The sequence below is a fragment of the Telmatherina bonti genome, assembly GCF_933228915.1.
Source record: "Telmatherina bonti genome assembly, chromosome: 21".
NCBI classification, from domain to species: Eukaryota; Metazoa; Chordata; class Actinopteri; order Atheriniformes; family Telmatherinidae; genus Telmatherina; species Telmatherina bonti.
The window spans coordinates 34,983,693-35,006,847 of NC_136630.1; the positions used below are offsets into that span (position 1 = coordinate 34,983,693).

The following is a 23,155-nucleotide window of genomic DNA, read 5'->3' on the forward strand; positions in this document are numbered from 1 at the left end:
TTAGACAGCGTTAATGCAGACATGCAGCTTCCAGTTGGACCAGTTAGACAGCATTAATACAGATGTTCAGCTTCCAGTTGGACCAGTTCGACAGCGTTAATGCAGACATGCAGCTTCCAGTTGGACCAGTTAGACAGCATTAATACAGACATACATCTTCCAGTTGGACCAGTTAGACAGCATTAATACAGAGGTTCAGCTTCCAGTTGGACCAGTTAGACAGCGTTAATGCAGACATGCAGCTTCCAGTTGGACCAGTTAGATAGCATTAATACAGACATGCATCTTCCAGTTGGACCAGTTAGATAGCATTAATACAGACATACATCTTCCAGTTGGACCAGTTAGATAGCATTAATACAGAGGTTCAGCTTCCAGTTGGACCAGTTAGACAGCGTTAATGCAGACATGCAGCTTCCAGTTGGACCAGTTAGACAGCATTAATACAGACATGCATCTTCCAGTTGGACCAGTTAGACAGCATTAATACAGAGGTTCAGCTTCCATTTGGACCAGTTCGACAGCGTTAATGCAGACATGCAGCTTCCAGTTGGGTAGTTAGACCGCATTAATTCAGACATGCAGCTTCCAGTTGGACTAGTTACACAGCTTTAATGTAGACATACATCTTCCAGTTGGACCAGTTAGACAGCATTAATGCAGACATACAGCTTCCAGTTGGACCAGTTAGACGGCATTAATGCAGACATGCAGCTTCCAGTTGGACCAGTTAGAGAACATTAATGCAGCCATGCAGCTTCAGGTTGGACCAGTTAGAGAACATTAATGCAGACATGCAGCTTCCAGTTTGTCCGGTCAGACAGCATTAATGCAGACATGCACCTTCCAGTTTGACCAGTTAGACAGCATTAATGCAGCCATGCAGCTTCCAGTTGGACCAGTTAGACAGCATTAATGCAGACATGCAGCTTCCAGTTGGACCAGTTAGAGAACATTAATGCCGACATGCTGCTTCCAGTTGGGTAGTTAGACCGCATTAATTCAGACATGCAGCTTCCAGTTGGACTAGTAACACAGCTTTAATGCAGAGGTTCAGCTTCCAGTTGGACCAGTTAGACAGCGTTAATGCAGACATGAAGCTTCCAGTTGGACCAATTAGACAGCGTTAATGCAGATGGGAACGTCCAGTTGGACCAGTTAGACAGCGTTAATGCAGACATGCAGCTTCCAGTTGGACCAGTTAGACAGCATTAATACAGACATGCATCTTCCAGTTGGACCAGTTAGACAGCATCAATACAGAGGTTCAGCTTCCAGTTGGACCAGTTCGACAGCGTTAATGCAGACATGCAGCTTCCAGTTGGACCAGTTAGACAGCTTTAATGCAGAGGTTCAGCTTCCAGTTGGACCAGTTAGACAGCGTTAATGCAGACATGCAGCTTCCAGTTGGACCAGTTAGACAGGATTAATACAGACATGCATCTTCCAGTTGGACCAGTTAGACAGCATTAATACAGAGGTTCAGCTTCCAGTTGGGTAGTTAGACCGCATTAATGCAGACATGCAGCTTCCAGTTGGACCAGTTAGACAGCATTAATACAGACATGCATCTTCCAGTTGGACCAGTTAGACAGCATTAATACAGAGGTTCAGCTTCCAGTTGGACCAGTTAGACAGCATTAATACAGACATGCATCTTCCAGTTGGACCAGTTAGACAGCATTAATACAGAGGTTCAGCTTCCAGTTGGACCAGTTAGACAGCATTAATGCAGACATGCAGCTTCCAGTTGGACCAGTTAGAGAACATTAATGCCGACATGCTGCTTCCAGTCGGACCAATTAGAGTATTTATGCGGATTGCAGCTTCCAGTTGGACCAGTTAGACAGCATTAATGCAGAAATGCAGCTTCCAGTTGGACCAGTTAGACAGCATTAATACAGAGGTTCAGCTTCCAGTTGGACCAGTTAGACCGCATTAATACAGAGGTTCAGCTTCCAGTTGGACCAGTTAGACAGCATTAATGCAGACATGCAGCTTCCAGTTTTTCTGGTCAGACAGCATTAATGCAGACATGCAGCTTCCAGTTGGACCAATTAGACAGCATTAATGCAGACATGCAGCTTCCAGTTGAACCAGTTAGACAGCATTAATTCAGATGTTCAGCTTCCAGTTGGACCAGTTAGACAGCGTTAATTCAGACATGCAGCTTCCAGTTGGACCAGTTAGACCGCATTAATGCAGATGTTCAGCTTCCAGTTGGACCAGTTCGACAGCGTTAATGCAGACATGCAGCTTCCAGTTGGACCAGTTAGACAGCATTAATACAGACATACATCTTCCAGTTGGACCAGTTAGACAGCTTTAATGCAGAGGTTCAGCTTCCAGTTGGACCAGTTAGACAGCGTTAATGCAGACATGCAGCTTCCAGTTTGTCCGGTCAGACAGCATTAATGCAGACATGCAGCTTCCAGTTGGACCGGTTAGACAGCATTAATGCAGCCATGCAGCTTCCAGTTGGACCAGTTAGACAGCATTAATGCAGACATGCAGCTTCCAGTTGGACCAGTTAGACAGCATTAATGCAGCCATGCAGCTTCCAGTTGGACCAGTTAGACAGCATTAATACAGAGGTTCAGCTTCCAGTTGGACCAGTTAGACAGCATTAATGCAGACATGCAGCTTCCAGTTGGACCAGTTAGAGAACATTAATGCCGACATGCTGCTTCCAGTCGGACCAATTAGAGCATTTATGTGGATAGCAGCTTCCAGTTGGACCAGTTAGACAGCATTAATGCAGACATGCAGCTTCCAGTTGGACCAGTTAGACAGCATTAATACAGAGGTTCAGCTTCCAGTTGGACCAGTTTGACCGCATTAATACAGAGGTTCAGCTTCCAGTTGGACCAGTTAGACAGCATTAATGCAGACATGCAGCTTCCAGTTGGACCAGTTAGACAGCATTAATACAGAGGTTCAGCTTCCAGTTGGACCAGTTAGACAGCATTAATGCAGACATGCAGCTTCCAGTTGAACCAGTTAGACAGCGTTAATTTAGACATGCAGCTTCCAGTTGGACCAGTTAGACCACATTAATGCAGATGGGAACGTCCAGTTGGACCAGTTAGACAGCATTAATGCAGACATGCAGCTTCCAGTTGGACCAGTTAGACAGCATTAATGCAGACATGCAGCTTCCAGTTGGACCAGTTAGACAGCATTAATACAGAGGTTCAGCTTCCAGTTTGACCAATTCGACAGCATTTATGCTGATAGCAGCTTCCAGCTGGACTAATTCGACAGCATTTATGCTTATAGCAGCTTCCAGTTGGACTAATTCGACAGCATTTATGCTTATAGCAGCTTCCAGTTGGACCAATTCGACCGCATTAATACAGACATGCAGCTTCCAGTTGGACCAGTTAGACAGCATTAATGCAGACATGCATCTTCCAGTTGGACCAGTTAGACAGGATTAATATAGATGGGAAATTCCAGTTGGACCAGTTAGACAGCATTAATGCAGACATGCAACTACCAGTTTGACCAATTAGACAGCATTAATGCAGACATGCAGCTTCCAGTTGGACAAGTTAGACAGCATTAATGCAGACATGCAGCTTCCAGTTGTAATGTAACTAGGTGGATACTGGTAGGAACCGGTAGTAAATGGGTAGTAACTCTGTAGTAAAAAGGAAGTACCTGGTATTAAATGGTTCGGAACTGGTAGTAACTGGGTAGGAACAGGTGACAGGTAGTAACCGGGTAGTAACTGGGTTCTAACTGGTAGTAACTGGGTAGGAACAGGTGACAGGTAGTAACCGGGTAGTAACTGGGATCTAACTGGTAGTAACTGGGTAGGAACAGGTGAGAGGTAGTAACCGCGTAGTAATTGGTTTCTAACTGGTAGTAACTGGGTAGGAACAGCTGACAGGTAGTAACCGCGTAGTAACTGGGTTCTAACTGGTAGTAACTGGCAGCAATGGGCGGTAACGGTTAGGAACTGGGTCAGAGCTTGGTAGTAACGTGTAGTCACGTGTAGTAACGAGTAGTAACTTGTAGTTAGGGCTGGGCGATATGACCTTCTAGTAATATCCCGATATTTTTATGGTATGTCACGATATACAATATATATCTCGATATTTACGTTAGCCTTGAATTAATGCTTTGGTGCATACAATCACATAAGATGATTTTGTGTCTCCATTAAAACATAATTGTTCATACTGCAATAAGATATGCTGATTTTAAACATTCATGCCAAAAGGATGAAATTGTAACAAAGCAAATTGATCAAAACCATATTTATTGAACAGTTAAAGCAGTGGCAGAAATATGAAAAACAAAATAAAGTGCCTTTGCATGATGTAATAAATGCAACTTATGAAAATAGGTGCTCTAGGGGGGGACTCTTCAAATGATGAGATAAATCTGTGGTACTACTACCTTTTGTGGCGACACTTCTGCGACATACTTTGCATACGACAGTTGTTTGGTCAACATCTTCTCTACGGTATCCAAACCACCGCCAGATGATGGATCCTGCACTATTTTTCTTCTATTCTTTTATTTTTTCTGCCGCTTATCCGGGGTCGGGTCGCGGGGGCAGCAGCCTAAGCAGGGAAGCCCAAACTTCCCTCTCCCCAGCCACATTTGCCAACTCTGCGGGGGGATCCCGAGGCGTTCCCAGGCCAGCCGAAAGATATAATCCCTCCAGCGTGTCCTGGGTCTTCCCCGGGGTCTCCTCCCAGAGGGACGTGCCTGGAACACGTCACCAGGGAGGCGTCCAGGAGGCATCCTGACCAGATGCCCGAGCCACCTCAACTGGTTCCTCTCGATGCGGAGGAGCAGCGGCTCTACTCTGATCTCCTCCCAGATGACCGAGCTCCTCACCCTATCTCTAAGGGAGAGCCCGGCCACCCTGCAGAGGAAACTCATTTCAGCCGCCTGTATACGAGATCTCCTTCTTTCAGTCACGACCCACAGCTCATGACCATAGGTGAGGGTAGGAACGTAGATCGACTGGTAAATGGAGAGCTTCGCCTTCTGGCTCAGCTCCTTCTTCACCACGACAGACCGGCGCAGAGTCCGCATTACTGCAGAAGCCGCACCGATCCGTCTGTCGATCTCGTGCTCCATCCTTCCCTCACTCGTGAACAAGACCCCGAGATATTTAAACTCCTCCACTTGAGGCAGGACCTGACTCCCGACCCGGAGAGGGCAATCCACCCTATTCCGGCTGAGGACCATGGTCTCAGATTTGGAGGTGCTGATTCTCATCCCAGCCGCTTCACACTCGGCCGCAAATCGCTCAAGCGAGAGCTGGAGATCACGACCAGATGAAGCCAAGAAAGCCCGATAGGACTCCTTCTTCAGCTTGACAGCATCCCTCACTGCTGGTGTCCACCAACGAGTCCTGGGATTACCGCCACGACAGGCACCAACGACCTTACAGCCACAGCTCTGGCCGGCCGCCTCAGCAATAGAGGCACAGAACACAGCCCATGCGGACTCAATGTCCCCCGCCTCACTCGGGACATGTTCAAAGCTCTGCTGAAGGTGGGAGTTGAAGCTCGCTCTGACAGGGGACTCAGACAGACGTTCCCAGCAGACCCTCACAACACGTTTGGGCCTGCCAGATCTGACCGGCTTCCTCCCCCACCATCTGAGCCAACTCACCACCAGGTGGTGATCAGTTGAAGCTCCGCCCCCCTCTTCACCCGAGTGTCCAAGGCATGTGGCCGCAGGTCCGACGATACGACTACAAAGTCGATCATCGAACTGCGGCCCAGGGAATCCTGATGCCAGGTGTACATATGGACACTCTAATGTTGGAACATGGTGTTCGTTATGGACAATCCATGACGAGATCAGAAGTCCAATAACAAAACACCATTTGGGTTCAGAGGGGGGGGACCATGCCTCCCAATCACTCCCCTCCAGGTCTCACTGTCATTGCCCACGTGAGCATTGAAGTCCCCCAGCAGAACAATGGAGTCCCCAGAAGGAGCACCCTCCAGCACTCCCTCCAAGGACTCCAGAAAGGGTGGGTACTCTGAACTGCTGTTCGGTGCATAAGCACAGACAACAGTCAGGACCCGTCCCCCCACCCGGAGGCAGAGGGAAACTACCCTTTCATCCACCGGGGTAAACCCCAACGTGCAGGCACCAAGCTGGGGGCTGATGAGAATGCCCACACCTGCTCGGCGCCTCCCACCATGAGAAGGTCCAGCCCCTCTCGAGGGTTCTGGTTCCAGAGCCCAAGCCATGCGTCGAGGTGAGTCCAACTATATCTAGCCGGAACCACTCAACCTCGCGCACAAGCTCAGGTTCCTTCCCCACCAGAGAGGTGACGTTCCACGTCCCTAGAGCCAGCTTCTGCAGCCGGGGATCGGACCACCAGGGTCCCCGCCCCTTGCTGCCGCCCAGCTCACACTGCACCCGACCCCTACGGCTCCTCCCGCAGATGGTGAGCCCACGGGAGGTGGGGCCCATGTAACCCTTTCGGGCTGAGCCCGACCGGGCCCCATGGGCGAAGGCCCGGCCCCCAGACGCTCGCTCTCGTACCCCACCTCCAGGCCTGGCTCCAGAGGGGGGTCCCGGTGACCTGCGTCCGGGCAAGGGAACATTCATGCCCAGGTTGGTCATCATCATAGAGGTCTATGAGCCGTGCTTGGTCTGGTCCCTCCCCTTGACACCTGTTTTCCATGGGTGACCCTACCAGGGGCATAAAGCCCCCGACAACATAGCTGCTAGGATCTTCGGGACGCACAGACCCCCCTCCACCATGATAAGGTGACGGCTCAGGGAGGGGGGTGATGGCTCAGGGAGGGGAAAGTTATTTTGAATATCATTAAAACCGCATTGTATAAATCAGCTTTGTCCTGCTTTATTAAATGTTAGATTATCAAATATCTAATTTAACCAAAGGATTGTTATGTTTTATGGAATAGCTGCATGTTCAACCCTCCTCCTCTATCTGGGCTTGGGACTGCCACAGTGACCCAAAAATATACTTTGACAGAGATACATTTATGTTTTTTTTATTTGTGTAGTTTTCTTACTTTTAGTTTAGTCTTTTTAGTTTTAGCTTGCTTTGGGTTGAACTAAAGGCTTTGCTTTATGGATACGTTTCTGAGTTGTCGTGTGTTAATCGCAGAGTTTAGCATATAAATCAGTCTTATAATACAGGCAGAATGTCCCCGTATCGTCTCCAATAAACGGCTTCAGCAAGTTTTTAATTCAGGGTTTGATTCCCACTGCTTTCTGTACTTTCTAGAGACATGACGAGCTAGATAAATATGCTTGTGTCACCAGATTTAGCGAGAAAGTTGCCAAGTGGGCTACAGTGGCTACACGCTGCCTCTCATGACGTAGCACGTAGCTCACGTTATGTACGTAACGAGGTGCGCTTGCTTTAACTGTCTGTGTAAAGCGGTGCAGAGTCGAGGAGGAGGGAGAAAACCCCCCCACAGCTAAAAACACCTGCGTGACAATACTTGGTAGTAACGTGTAGTAACCGGTAGCAACCGGTATTAATGTGTAGTAATGGGTAGTAACTGGTAACTCGTAGTAACCGGTATGAACAGGGTAGTAACTGGCTGTAACAGGTAATTGGGTAGTTACTGGGTATTAACTGGGTAGTAACGGGCAGTAATGGGAAGTAACTAGGGCTGTGCAATATGGCCAAAAAATAAAATCTCAGATTTTTTTAAACCAAGTCCGATTCCCGATGTTAATCGATTTTTTTCCCTTTACTATAAAGAAAAAGTAAAAAAAATACAAATGTCAAAAATTATTCTTATTCAAAAATGCTTTTATTGCGATCAGCCTAAGAGTTTACCTAAATTTAAAGTGCAACTAAACAAGCAGTTAAACAAAATTGTAAAAAGAGATGGCAGGCGCTGCCACTGTAAACATTATAAGTAACAACATGTTTGTACTTCGTGCGTTTCTACTGTGAGATAGTTTTTAAGTTTTGATCATACATTTAAGAATAGGCGTCACTTCACTTGTGTAATTTTATTCTAAAATAAAAGTAAAAATGCCTCCTCTTGGAAGAAAAATAGTGATTCCTTTTAGAGCATTTTGACATTAAATAACCAAAACAATTTCCCACGTTGGCAATGAGGGAATAAAAATGAATGTTTCTGTACACTTAACGTGTAAAATTGACCTCTTTGATACAAAATACCATTTTTTTAAAAATCCCTGAATGTTATTAAAGCTATATTTCTAACATGCATTTATTATTACATTCTTGCTGTTTTTTGTTTAATTTACACATTTTTGGCAAAAAGACAAGCCTGTTAGCTGCATCTGGCTTCAGACCCCTGTGGCATGTGCCCCCTCCCACACTGAAAACCCTGCGTTTCCATCACACCTAGAAACTTTGCAAAAATTAAATATTGCCATAAAAACCGCTGCTATAAAAGTTTTTATGATCTCAAGAGGTGGTTTTTCAGACATTTCAATACAGAACTATATTGCAAAAGTGTAATGGAAACACTTTTTTTGTGTTTATGTGTCCGCAGACGTGACGTGGGGGGGTCGTGACCAGTTAATTCCCGGTAATGATGGCACATTGTGGAATAAACATCAGCAAATTTCAGAGTTTAAGAAAAGAAAATGAGGTCGAAAAGCTTTGAAAATCCAAAGCAAATTCTCCGCAGCAAGTAGAAAAGCATAAAATAATGCTACGTGCCCACTTTGCATTAACCGCAATTACGAAACGTGATGCTAATGTACTAAACATTGTTCAATGGAAACACCCACAAATCCCAACTGTTGTTTGTCGAAACGTACAAATATAGTTTTTATTTTGCAACAAAATGTAATGGAAATGCAGAGTGGGCACTTCTTGTACGTTTCTGGCTGCTATGTTGTGTTTATGCGTTTCTGTGGGAAACCAGCGGGAGCGCGCTGACGTCACTATAAGGTACGGAAGCCCAAAAGGTGCTGTCGGGGCAATAATCGATTAAATCCTAGTAGTACTGGTAGTAACCGGCAGCAACGGGTAGTAATGTCTAGTAACTGTAGTAACTGGGTGGTAACTGGTAGGAACCGGTAGGAACTGTCATAACTGGGTATTAACTGGTAGTAACTGGTAGTAAAGGGTAGAAACTGAGTGGTAGTGGGTAGTAACTGGATAGTAACTGGGTAAGAACGGGTAGTAAGTGGGTAGTAACAGGTCGTAACAGGTAGTAACGTGTAGTAAATGGAAATTAACTGGGTGGGTGTTAACTTGGTACTAACTAGTAGTAACTGGTAGTAACCCGTAGCAACAGGTAGCAATGGGTATTAATGTGTCGTAATGGGTAGTAACTGTTAGTAATGGGTAGTTACTGTTTGCTAACTCGTAGTAACCGGTGTGAACTGGGTAGTAACTGGCAGTAACTGGCATTAACAGGTAGTGATTGGGTAGGTACTGGATATTAACTGGTAGTAACTGGGTTGTAACTGGTAGTAATGGGTAGTAACGGCTTGTAACATGTATTAATTTGAAGTAACTGGTAGTAACCGGTAGCAAAGGGTAGTAACTGTTAGTAATGGGTAGTAACTGGGTAGCAACTGGTATCTACTGGTTAGTAACTGGGTAGTAACTGGTAATAACTGGTAGTAACGGGTAGTAACTGGGTAGTAACTGGAATCTATTAGGTAGCAACCGGTAGTAACTGTTAGTAATGGGTGGTAACTGGATGGTAACTGATAGGAACTGGGTAGTAACGTGTAGTAACTGGTAGTAACTGGCGGTAACGGTTAGGACCTGGTTAAGAATTTGGTAGTAACGTGTAGTTACTGTTGGTAATGGGTGGTAACTGGTAGGAACCATTAGGGACTAAGTAGTAACTGGTAGTAACAGGTAGTAATGTATAGTAACTGGGTATTAACTCGGTAGTAAACTGGGTAGTAACTGGTAGTAACTAGGTAGTAAATGGTATTAAGTGGGTAATAACGGATAGTAACTGGTAGTAACGTGTAGTAACTGGGTAGTATCTAGTAGTAACGTGTAGTAACTGGGTAGTAACTGGTAATAACGAGTAGTAACTGGGTGGTAACTAATAGTAACGTGTTAAAACTTGGCATTAACTTGGTACTAACTGGTAGTAACATGTAATAATGGGTGGTAACTGGTAGTAATGTGTAGAAAGGGGTAGTAACTGGCAGTAACAGGTAGTAATTGGGTAGTAACTGGGTGGTAACTAATAGTAACGGGTAGTAACGTGTAGTATTTGGGTATTAACTTGGTACTAACTGGTAGTAACGGGAAAGTAACTGGTAGTAATCTGTAGTAACTTGTAGTAAATGGGTAGTAACTTGGTAATAACATGTATTAACTCTTAGTAATCGGTAGCAACGTGTAGTAATTGTTTGTAATGGGTAGTAACTGCTAGTAACTGGTCGTAACAAAGTACTAACTGGTAGTAAGCGAGTAGTAACTGTTTAATAACTGGGTGGTAAACTGGGTAGTAACACATAGTAACTGATAGTAACTATTGATGCATGATATGTAAAATTCCAACCGATACCGAAAACTGATAATTTTCTGCTTCTTGTGACTGATACCGATACAGATAACCGATAAGTTAATTTTTTATGTTTAATATAATCTACAGTTTGTGCTGTTTGCAGCGATGAAAAAAATATATATTTACGTAACTCTAGCTTATCTATTACAACAAACAAAACGTTTTGGCTCTTCAAATGTTTATTTTTTCAAGTCAGCACAAAAATGTTGTAATTTGCTGTAACTAACAGCAGCAAAAAACAATTCCATTCAATTAACAAAATCTATCCCTTGAAAATTGTGTAACAGATGTATGGCTTTTCTCCAAAGGTATGTGTTTGTATGGAATTAAATGTACTGGCATAGTGTTTCAGCCTCAATTACAAAAAAAAATGTATCTAAGATTTAAATAAAGTGCATCATCAAAAAAGCAGCAAATGACAGAATTCCATTAAAACAAAAAAAGTGCATCCTTTGAAATTTGTAATAGATGTTTTATCTGAAGAGGTACTTGTAGAGTGCAATACTTTTCAAACATGAAATTAAATGTACTGACTTACTGTGTCAGTCTCAATTACAAACATGTAATCAAACTAGAACCAGCTATTATTGAAATAATAGCAAATTTGAATGACCATTTATTGAACTATGCTGAATGATTGAAATGAAATTGCAAAAGTATAAGAAATTGAAAAAAAATCACAAGCGTTCTATTTGGCCCACATCGGGATTTGAACCCATGAACTCCTGCATTGAGGCTCATTGACTTACTCACTACACCACCACTATGCTTTTTCACAGTTTGGAAAAAGCATTCTTTTTTTTTTTTCCAATTGGGACGGGAATGCCTTTGTTTTTCACTTCCAGCACAGTGTAATTAGCGGGATTGCAAAAACATGTGCAAGGTTAAACTAAACTCCAGTAAAAATGTGACAGACTTTATTGTTCAATGTGGAAAAACTTTAAGTCTTGAAATGTTGCAGGGAGCATTGTTGGAACAAATCCTTCATGTTTAACTGTGACATTTGCAAATAAATTCCGCATTTCCTCCACCACCTTGGCCTGCCTTAGGGCTACATTGCTACATTTTATCGGAAAAAATGTACTTATCGGACAGATAAAAAAATCCTCCAAATCGGTCGATATCTTATCGGTCCGATAAATATCATGCATCCCTAATAGTAACTGGTAGTAATGGGTAGTAATGTGTAGTAATCGGGCAGTAACGGGTAGTAACTGGATAGTAATGGGTAGTAATTTGGTAGGAAAAGGTAGTAACTTGGTAGTAACTGGGTACTATCCGCTAGTAACTGGGTAGTAACGGGTAGTAACTGTTAGTAACTGGGTATTAACATGTAGTAACTTGGTAGGAACTGAGTGGTAACTGGTTGTAACGTATAGTAACTGGGTAGTAAGTTGAGTGGTAACTGGTAGTAACTAGGTAGTAACAGGTAGCAACTTGGTAGTAACTGGGTAGTAACGTGAAGTAACTGGGTAGTAATGTGTAGTAACTGGGTAGTAACTGATTGTAACTGAGTAGGAACCGGTAGTAAATGGTAGTAACTGTATAGGAACTGGGTCGTAACTGGGTAGTAACCGGCGTAACCGATGGTAACTGGGCAGTAACTCGGTAGTAACTAGTAATAACTAGGTAGTAACTGGTAGTAACCTGGAAGAAACTCATAGTAACTGGGTAGTAATCGGTTGTAACTGGGTAGTAACTGGCAGTGACGGGTAGGAACTGGGTAGTAACAAGGAGTAACTGGGTAGTGATAGGTAGTAAATGGTAGTAACAGGGAGTAACTGGCTAGAAACTCAGTAGTAATGGGTATTAACATGTAGTAACAGGTAGTAACTGGGTAGTAACCGCCGTAACTGGTAGTAACTGGGTAGTAACCGGCTTAACTGGGTAGTAACCGGCTTAACTGGGTAGTAACTGGGTCATAACAGGTCGTAACGTGTCGTAATGTGTAGCAATAGGAAGTAACTGGGTAGTAACTTGTAGTAACTGTGTAGTAACCGGTTGTAACTGTGTAGTAATTGGGTAGTAACTGGTAGTAACTGGTCATAGTAAATCCGAATTTCTTCTGGTTTCTACTATATCTACTTAAACAGTAATTTTAACTTCAGAATTGGTCAGCTGATGCTGGAACCATCATGTTTGCATGCTGACTGCAGCTTCTAAACACACACACACACACTGGGGCTTGTTGCCACGTAGCAAAACGAAGGCGTGACGTCCTGCATGACGTCCTGCGTGGTCCCGGCTCGTCTCCTCGGCATCGTGCTTCACCAGAAGCAGGACGACTGAATAACAGCAGAAAGATAGAAGAAGGTGGAGAAAAGCCTGAGTCCTGTAACCAGAGAGCTTGTTGTGTATGTTCAGGTGGAGCTTTCCACTGGGTGCGCCACGCATGATGGACGTGCTAACAGAGGCTCATAAAGGCAGCCTGAGCTCAGGTAAAATGGTGGCCCTGGCCGCGGGGCTGTCTGTTGGGGCCACCGTGGGCTACATTATCTATCGCCACATCAGCAGCTCCAGTGACGGTAAGAACCTCCTGTTCAGTGGTTTCTCTTTCTGCCTGATGAGTCTGAATTCAGCATGCCCATTTGTTCTTGTTTAATTCCCTGTCAGGTCAGGCGCTCCACACCCAGCTGTCCAGGATGGCTCTGCCTGTACAGGTATACAGGAATATATCCAGATGCCACGCAAATGTTTTGGATGTGGTGAGTCCTTCAGAGCTTCTGTCTCCTTTACTCGCATACAAGCATGATGAAATGGGCACGAAAGTATTTAGTCAACAACTGGTCCAACTGGTTCTCCCAGTTAAAAGATGAGAGGCTGTAATTCCATCAAAAGTAGACCTCCACTGTGAGACAAAATGAGGAAAATGAATCCAGAAAATCCTCTTGTGAGATTTTTAAAGAATTTATTTGGTGGAAAAGTAGTATTTGGTCAACAAGTTCATTTCAATACAACATGCCATTTGTTAGCACTGACAGAGGTCCTCACAATGTTTTCACACAATGTTGCAGGTGTTTTCCTTCATGCAGATCTCCAGAACAGCGATGTTGTGGATCTGTCGCTAGGCAACATGGATTTTTAACTCCCTCCATGGATTTTCTGTGGGGTGTAGACCTGGAGACCGGCTCGGCCGCTCCAGGAGCTGGAAATGCTTCTTATGAAGCCGCTGCTTCGTTGCATGGGCGATGCGTTAGGGATCATGGTCACGCTGAACGACCAGCGCCTTTCATCTTCACTGCCTTCGCCGATGGAAGATTTTCTCTGAATGTCGCCGTACGTGGCCCATTAACCCTTTCCAGCTTAGTCACCCTGGTCCCTCTGCAGAGATCCAGCCCAAAGCATGATGCTTCCAGCCCCGTGCTCCACAGTAGGTCTGCTGTTCTCTGGATACAGCTCTGAATTCTTTCTCCTCCAAACACCACATGCTGAGTTTTTACCAAAAACTTCTATTTAGGTTTGGTCTGAGCCAAGGCCTCCTCCCAGTCCTCTGCTGGTTTCCAGGGAGCGTGCTCCAGACGGGCCTGTTCAGGTCCCGGCCGAGGCATGGGACTCGCCTGGCTCTGCAGGGTGCTCCTGATGCCAGCCTTTGCTACGTTGGTCCCAGCTCTCTGCAGGTCCTCCAGCCCCCCTGTGGGCTTTTAGGATTGTTGCCCACTGTTCTCACGGAGGTTTTCTAACAACTGCTCCCACAGCAGCTTCTTCACACCAAGCTGCACATTCAGCCTCCCATCATCCTGCTGCTGGTCTCCCAGTTTGGTTCTGGTGTCCTTTGGTCCTGGTCATAGTGGAGGCTGGAGTCTGACTGGTTGAGGTTGTGGACAGGTGTCTTTTATCCTGATAACCAGTTCAGACAGGTACTGTTAGTACAGGTAAGGAGTGGAGGAGCCTCTGAAAGAAGACCTTGCAGGTCTGTGGGAGATGGAAATCCTGCTGCTTTGTTGGTGAGCAAATATTTATTTTACCGAGTAATTCATGAAAACTCCTGAGATTTCCTGGATTCTGTCTCTCACAGGTGAAGTGTAGCTATGATGAAGTTGACAGGCCTCTCTTGTCTACAAAGTGGGAGAACTTGCACAGTTGGTGGCTGAATAAATACTTTTATGCCCTGCTGTACATCTACAAAGTTCAACAACTGCGGTGTACAGTGGAAATAGAATATTTTAGAGTCCAGACAAAAGAAGGTCTTCCAGACATGTTGCTCCCATCAGATTGACAGTCAGCTCATATTTTCCATTAAAGGGATGAAATATCTCCGTTTCACCATCTGCTATGTTTCTCTGAAATGACTGGGAATGAAATCTGGATGCATCATGTTAGAAATCGTTGGATTCAGCTTTTATTTTTACTTTTAGACACACAACTCTGTAGAAACCAGGATTACTTTACTCTCCTCTGGGATTACTTTACTCTTTCCTGGGATTACCAAAGGTAACCCCGTCACCTTATCGTGGTGGAGGGGTTTGTGCGTCCCGAAGATCCTAGCAGCTATGTTGTCGGGGGCTTTATGCCCCTGGTAGGGTCACCCATGGCAAACAGGTGTCTAGGGGAGGGACCAGACCAAGTATGGCTCAGCAACCCCTATGATGACGACAACCATGGGCGTAAATGTTCCCTTGCCCGAAAGTGGGTTACCGGGACCCCCCTCTGGAGCCAGGCCTGGAGGTGGGGTACGAGAGCGAGCGTCTGGTGGCCGGGCCTTTACCCATGGGGCCCGGTCGGGCTCAGCCCGAAAGGGTTACATGGGCCCCACCTCCCGTGGGCTCACCATCTGCGGGAGGAGCCGTAGGGGTCGGGTGCAGTGTGAGCTGGGCGGCAGCAAGAGGCGGGGACCCTGGCGGTCCGATCCCCGGCTGCAGAAGCTGGCTCTAGGGACGTGGAACGTCACCTCTCTGGTGGGGAAGGAGCCTGAGTTTGTGCGCGAGGTTGAGCGGTTCCGACTAGATATAGTTGGACTCACCTCGACGCATGGCTTGGGCTCTGGAACCAGAACCCTCGAGAGGGGCTGGACTTTCTTCCACTCTGGAGTTGCTCATGGTGAGAGGCGCCGAGCAGGTGTGGGCATTCTCATCAGCCCCCAGCTTGGTGCCTGCACGTTGGGGTTTACCCCGGTGGATGAAAGGGTAGTTTCCCTCTGCCTCCGGGTGGGGGGACGGGTCCTGACTGTTGTCTGTGCTTATGCACCGAACAGCAGTTCAGAGTACCCACCCTTTCTGGAGTCCTTGGAGGGAGTGCTGGAGGGTGCTCCTTCTGGGGACTCCATTGTTCTGCTGGGGGACTTCAATGCTCACGTGGGCAATGACAGTGAGACCTGGAGGGGAGTGATTGGGAGGCATGGTCGTATGTTGTGTCCCGTCCCGTCGTCGTCGTCGTCGTCCCCCCCCCCCCCCCCCCCCGGAGGGTTGAACTCCGCCAATGGACAGAATATATGGACAGAATTTCTAGGCGCAGCCGAGGGGTTGAGGGGATCCGACTTGGTGGCCTCAGGATTGGGTCCCTGCTTTTTGCAGATGACGTGGTCCTGTTGGCTTCATCTGGTCGTGATCTCCAGCTCTCACTTGAGCGATTCGCGGCCGAGTGTGAAGCGGCTGGGATGAGAATCAGCACCTCCAAATCTGAGACCATGGTCCTCAGCTGGAATAGGGTGGATTGTCCTCTCCGGGTCGGGAGTCAGGTCCTGCCTCAAGTGGAGGAGTTTAAATATCTCGGGGTCTTGTTCACGAGTGAGGGAAGGATGGAGTGCGAGATGGACAGACGGATCGGTGCGGCGTCTGCAGTAATGCAGACTCTGCGCCGGTCTGTCGTGGTGAAGAAGGAGCTGAGCCAGAAGGCGAAGCTCTCCATTTACCAGTCGATCTACATTCCTACCCTCACCTATGGTCATGAGCTGTGGGTCGTGACCGAAAGAAGGAGATCTCGTATACAGGCGGCTGAAATGGGTTTCCTCCGCAGGGTGGCCGGGCTCTCCCTTAGAGATAGGGTGAGGAGCTCGGTCATCCGGGAGGAGATCAGAGTAGAGCCGCTGCTCCTCCGCATCGAGAGGAACCAGTTGAGGTGGCTCGGGCATCTGGTCAGGGTTATTGTTTACATTTTCTACTTTGTTCTGTGTGATGTCACTGTGACATGGCAACTTTTTCCATGTGTCATATGCTTTGTCTGTCTACCTTTGGCTCAGGTGACCCAGAAGTCTGGAGCTACTGTGAGCGTTCAGTCGGACTCCGAGCAACCTGTCAATAAGATGGTTGTACATTTCCTGCTGCAGGGAACAAAAGAGCAGGTCCTGCTGGCCCAGTGTGTTCTGCAGAACCTCATCACTGACTGCGAACCAGTGTCGGAGGTGTTGCAGGTTCCTCAGACTGCCTTTGGACGCATCATAGGTACGCTGCTAAGCCGTGGCAGGTTTGATCTTCCCATGTATGATGAATATGTTTCGTCCGTGTTCTTACCCTATTAACGTGGCGTAACTTCATGAAACTGAGTTACATGAGAAGTTGTTTATTTGGACATTTCTGAAATATCAATGTCTGGACAGAAAGAAGTCTTACGCTCACCCAGGCAACGCCAACTCTCCTACAGCATGTTTGCTCACACACCATGAAATGAAATGAAAAAATACTTTATTAATCCCCAAATTCAATATTGTAGTAGATAATAATTAACTAGAGGAGGTGTTGTTCCGGAGGCTGATGGCTGCTGGCAGGAATGATCTTTTATATCTTTCAGTCTTACATCGGACCAATGTCATGTCCGTCATTCCACCTTTCTCTCTCTGGTGTACTCATCAGAAGCCTGAACGAGCCACAACGATCACATGGTGAACTGTGTCACATGACAACCATCATTTCTGCCACATAGCTCATTATGGCTAACACACAAACACGCTAACAGTACTGCTGCCATTTACAGCTAGCACACTAACAGTACCGCTGCAGTTTACAGCTAGCACGCTAACAGTACCGCTGCAATTTACAGCTAGCACACTAACAGTACCGCTGCAGTTTACAGCTAACACGCTAACAGTACCGCTGCAGTTTACAGCTGACACGCTAACAGTACCGCTGCAGTTTACAGCTAACACGCTAACAGTACCGCTGCAGTTTACAGCTGACACGCTAACAGTACCGCTGCAGTCTACAGCTGACACGCTAACAGTACCGCTGCAGTTTACAGCTAACACGCTAACAGTACCGCTGCAGTTTACAGCTAACACGCTAACAGTACCGCTGCAGTTTACAGCTAACACGCTAACAGTACCGCTGCAGTTTACAGCTAACACGCTAACAGTACCGCTGCAGTTTACAGCTGACACGCTAACAGTACCGCTGCAGTTTACAGCTAACACGCTAACAGTACCGCTGCAGTTTACAGCTGACACGCTAACAGTACCGCTGCAGTCTACAGCTGACACGCTAACAGTACCGCTGCAGTTTACAGCTAACACACTAACAGTACCGCTGCAGTTTACAGCTAACACGCTAACAGTACCGCTGCAGTTTACAGCTAGCACGCTAACAGTACCGCTGCAGTTTACAGCTAACACACTAACAGTACCGCTGCAGTTTACAGCTAACACGCTAACAGTACCGCTGCAGTTTACAGCTAGCACGCTAACAGTACCGCTGCAATTTACAGCTAGCACACTAACAGTACCGCTGCCGTTTACAGCTAACACGCTAACAGTACCGCTGCAGTTTACAGCTAACACGCTAACAGTACCGCTGCAGTTTACAGCTAACACGCTAACAGTACCGCTGCAGTTTACAGCTAACACGCTAACAGTACCGCTGCAGTTTACAGCTAACACGCTAACAGTACCGCTGCAGTTTACAGCTGACACGCTAACAGTACCGCTGCAGTTTACAGCTGACACGCTAACAGTACCGCTGCAGTTTACAGCTAACACGCTAACAGTACCGCTGCAGTTTACAGCTAACACGCTAACAGTACCGCTGCAGTTTACAGCTAACACGCTAACAGTACCGCTGCAGTTTACAGCTAACACGCTAACAGTACCGCTGCAGTTTACAGCTGACACGCTAACAGTACCGCTGCAGTTTACAGCTAACACGCTAACAGTACCGCTGCAGTTTACAGCTAACACGCTAACAGTACCGCTGCAGTTTACAGCTAGCATGCTAACAGTTCCACTGCAGTTTACAGCTAGCACGCTAACAGTTCCGCTGCAGTTTACAGCTAGCACGCTAACAGTACCGCTGCAGTTTACAGCTAGCATGCTAACAGTTCCGCTGCAGTTTACGGCTAGCATGCTAACAGTTCCGCTGCAGTTTACAGCTAGCATGCTAACAGTACCGCTGCAGTTTACATGGAACCGTCACACAGTCCAACCATGACACAGCTTTCCAAAGTCCACATGCATGACCTAGAAACCAGACCAGATCCAGGCAGACCAGCTGACTGCATAGTGACCTAGAAACCAGACCAGATCCAGGTAGACCAGCAGACTGCATAGTGACCTAGAAACCAGACCAGATCCAGGTAGACCAGCAGATTGCATAGAGACCCAGAAACCAGACCAGATCCAGGTAGACCAGCAGAATGCATAGTGACCCAGAAACCAGACCAGATCCAGGTAGACCAGCAGATTGCATAGTGACCCAGAAACCAGACCAGATCCAGGTAGACCTGTCGTGTGTGCTGCAGGCCGCGGTGGTGAGAATCTGAAGATGATCACCAGGACAAGCGGAGCCAAAGTGTCTTGTACCAAAGAGAAGAGTCCAGGTCCAGGAGCAACGGGCCGGGTAATGATTACTGGGACCAGACAAGAGGTGAACCAGGCCAAGGTGAAACCGGTTCTGCCACCAGTTATCTGTGTCCTCCTTTCATTCACACAACCAGTCAAACTTTTAAAAATGTGTTTGCAGGAGATGGTTCTGGACACAGTCAGAGATGATGCCCGAGTGAGGACAAAGATCTCAGAGTCTTCTGCCTTTCGGCAGAAACGGGGTCATCCTGCTGAAGCGTCGGCGGGCCTGAACAACAACTGTCCTCTGCTCCAGACTGGAAACAGTGGGCTGGTCCAAGCCAACCGCAACATGACGGGGTCATGCAGTACGTCTGACAGGATGGATGGGAAGGACAGCGAAGGCAAGGAAGAGGAGGACAGCGTCTCTGCTCTGCTACATTCTGAAATGTCCAAGTTTGAAAGTGAGTTTTGGATGAAGGATGTGTTTGCAGCAGTATGGATGTCTGAGATGTTGGAATGATTGTGTTTGTGTCCCAGTTTCCAGCCCAGACCTGAGCTTCCAGCCTGATGAGCATTTAGAGGTTTACGTTTCTGCGTCGGAAAACCCTAACCACTTCTGGATCCAGATCTTAGGGGTTCGCTCGCTCCAGTTGGACAAGCTGACAGAAGAGATGAATCATTTCTACAGCGATAGAAAGTCCACGGTAAGACGCTGGATGCCACCTTTCATTTCACCTTCACCACTATGTTAAACCCTGCAATTATTTAGTCCTAAACACCATGCTGCCTCTCACGGCCGCTTTAATAGTCCATTTGTCACCAACTATTGAAACGATCAGTCGACTTGTCTGATCATTTTTTTTGTTTTTTAAATTTAGCATGAGATTGCTTTAATTATGTGGCAAATGATAATAAATAAAGATGGTACTTCAGTAAAAATATCTCTTTGAATCAACTTTGCTGCTGAAAGGCGGGTTTAGAGAAAGTAAACCATCTCACAGGAACAGTGCTGTCAGTATAGACAGAAATGCATAAATAAATAAATCTGTTCATTTTCTAATGACAGGGAAAGTTTTTGTCTTTTTTTAAATAAAAAATAATAATAATATCAAGTAAACATATTTTTCCTCAAAATCAGGGGCAGGGACATTAGCAGCAGTAAAACAAACAAATAAAACAGGTAAATAAAACAAATAGGATTTTAGTGAAGTACATCCAGTGTTCTACTGCACAGTATACAATCCCAACAGTCTGAAATATGACGGTTTTAATGACATTTATAGCTGAAAATAAAGAATTCAGAGTTTTCCAAACAAATTGAATGTAATGAGCCGCCTTATATGTCAGATCAGCATCTCCAGACTGACTCTGAGGGCTGTCGCCTGATGCAGAGCCTCCATGGAGCTTTTCCTCTTCTTTACACTGCAGGGATTTAATGTAAAACACTTCTGTCAGGCAGTCAGTGAGACCGGATGTTTTGTTTTTGATGTCTCAGTCTGCTAGTTAGCATAAAAGGTAATCTTACCGAGGCTAGTAAGACTCTTTTTCATTGAAATGTCATGACTTCCCATAGCTGGTCATGTGTGAACCATGTGATTAGATTAGGAAGGAAAGCATGCTGTTTTCTGTTAACACGGAAGTTCTGGTCTCAAAACTAAGATGAAATCATCCTGCTGGGATTTCTCATGGTGTGATGGGAGAGGTTGTCTCGCCATCCTATAGAGACAGACATAAAACAAGAAATGCATCCAGATATTTGGCCTCCTGCAGGAGAACCAGCAGCTTCATAGCACAAAGAAAATAGAAATATTCAGTAACTGCTTCAGTCACCTTATCGTGGTGGAGGGGTTTGTGTGTCCCAAAGATCCTAGCAGCTACGTTGTCGGGGGCTTTATGCCTCTGGTAGGGTTACCTATGGCAAACAGGTGTCTAGGGGAGGGACCAGACCAAGTACGGCTCACAGACCCCTATGATGATGACAACCATGGGCATAAATGTTCCCTTGCCCGGACGCGGGTCACCGGGACCCCCCTCTGGAGCCAGGCCTGGGGGTGGGGCACGAGAGCGAGAGTCTGGTGGCCGGGCCTTTACCCATGGGGCCCGGTCGGGCTCAGCCCGAAAGGGTTACATGGGCCCCACCTCCCGTGGGCTCACCATCTGCGGGAGGAGCCGTAGGGGTCGGGTCCAGTGTGAGCTGGGCGGCAGCAAGGGGTGGGGACCCTGGGCGTCCGATCCCCGGCTGCAGAAGCTGGCTCTAGGGACGTGGAACGTCACCTCTCTGGTGGGGAAGGAGACTGAGCTTGTGCGCGAGTAATTGGGAGGCATGGTCCCCCCCCCTCTGAAACCAAATGGTGTTTTGTTATTGGACTTCTGTGTTCGTCATGGATTGTCCATAACGAACACCATGTTCCAACATAAGAGTGTCCATATGTACACCTGGCATCAGGATTCCCTGGGCCGCAGTTCGATGATCGATTCTGTAGTCGTATCGTCGGACCTGCGGCCACATGCCTTGGACACTCGGGTGAAGAGGGGGGCGGAGCTTCAACTGATCACCACCTGGTGGTGAGTTGGCTCAGATGGTGGGGGAGGAGGCCGGTCAGATCTGGCAGACCCAAACGTGTTGTGAGGGTCTGCTCGGAACATCTGGCTGAGTCCCCCGTCAGAGCGAGCTTCAACTCCCACCTTCAGCAGAGCTTTGAACATGTCCCGAGTGAGGCGGGGGACATTGAGTCCGAATGGGCTGTGTTCCGTGCCTCTATTGCTGAGGCGGACAGCCGGAGCTGTGGCTGTAAGGTCGTTGGTGCCTGTCGTGGCGGTAATCCCAGGACTCGTTGGTGGACACCAGCAGTGAGTGATGCCGTCAAGCTGAAGAAGGAGTCCTATCGGGCTTTCTTGGCCTGTGGGACTCTGGAGACAGCTGATGGGTACCGGCGGGCTAAGCGGCATGCGGCTTCGGCTGTCACCAAGGCAAAAACTCGGGCATGGGAGGAGTTTGGCGAGGCAATGGAGAAAGACTTCCGGACGGCTTCGAGGAGATTCTGGTCCACCATCCGGCGGCTCAGGAGGGGGAAGCAGTGCTCCATCAATACTGTGTACAGTGGAGGTGGGGAGCTGCTGACCTCAACTCGGGACGTTGTGGGTTGGTGGAAGGAATACTTCGAAGACCTCCTCAATCCTACCAACACGTCTTCCGATGAGGAAGCAGAGCTGGCGGACTCAGGGGTGGACTCTCCTATCTCTGGGGCTGAAGTCGCTGAGGTGGTCAAAAAGCTCCTTGGCAGCAAGGCCCCGGGGGTGGATGAGATCCGCCCGGAGTTCCTTAAGGCTCTGGATGCTGTGGGGCTGTCCTGGCTGACACGCCTCTGCAGCATCGCGTGGACATCAGGGACCGTGCCTCTGGATTGGCAGACTGGGGTGGTGGTCCCCCTTTTTAAGAAGGGGGACCGGAGGGTGTGTTCCAATTACAGGGGAATCACACTCCTCAGCCTCCCTGGTAAGGTCTATTCAGGGGTCCTGGAGAGGAGGGTCCGCCGGATAGTCGAATCCCGGATTGAGGAGGAGCAGTGTGGTTTTCGTCCTGGTCGCGGAACAGTGGATCAGCTCTATACCCTCTTTGGGGTCCTGGAGGGGGCATGGGAGTTTGCCCAACCAGTCTACACGTGCTTTGTGGACTTGGAGGAGGCGTTCGACCGTGTCCCCTGGGGGCTCCTGTGGGGAGTACTTCAGGAGTATGGGGTACCGGACCCCCTTGTACGATCTGTCCGGTCCCTGTACGACAGGTGTCAGAGCTTGGTCCACATTGCCGGTAGTAAGTCGGATTCGTTTCCGGTGAGGGTTGGACTCCGCCAAGGCTGCCCTTTATCACTGATTCTGTTCATAACTTATATGGACAGAATTTCTAGGCGCAGCCGAGGGGTTGAGGGGATCCGACTTGGTGGCCTCAGGATTGGGTCCCTGC

General features: G+C 47.3%; 1 protein-coding gene across 2 annotated transcripts in view; it reads left to right on the plus strand.

Annotated features, from left to right (window-relative positions):
* The window catches only part of tdrkh (tudor and KH domain containing), a 114,756-nt gene that overhangs the window by 77,358 nt on the left and 14,243 nt on the right, over positions 1 to 23,155 (plus strand). For both annotated transcript variants that reach the window (XM_079261267.1, XM_079261268.1), the window contains exons 2-7: positions 12,855 to 13,015; positions 13,104 to 13,195; positions 16,666 to 16,867; positions 19,152 to 19,291; positions 19,373 to 19,655; positions 19,732 to 19,898. In XM_079261267.1, coding sequence (XP_079117393.1) covers positions 12,883 to 13,015; positions 13,104 to 13,195; positions 16,666 to 16,867; positions 19,152 to 19,291; positions 19,373 to 19,655; positions 19,732 to 19,898 — 1,017 coding nt within the window. In that variant the 5' untranslated portion in view covers positions 12,855 to 12,882. The remainder of the gene's footprint in view (positions 1 to 12,854; positions 13,016 to 13,103; positions 13,196 to 16,665; positions 16,868 to 19,151; positions 19,292 to 19,372; positions 19,656 to 19,731; positions 19,899 to 23,155) is intronic.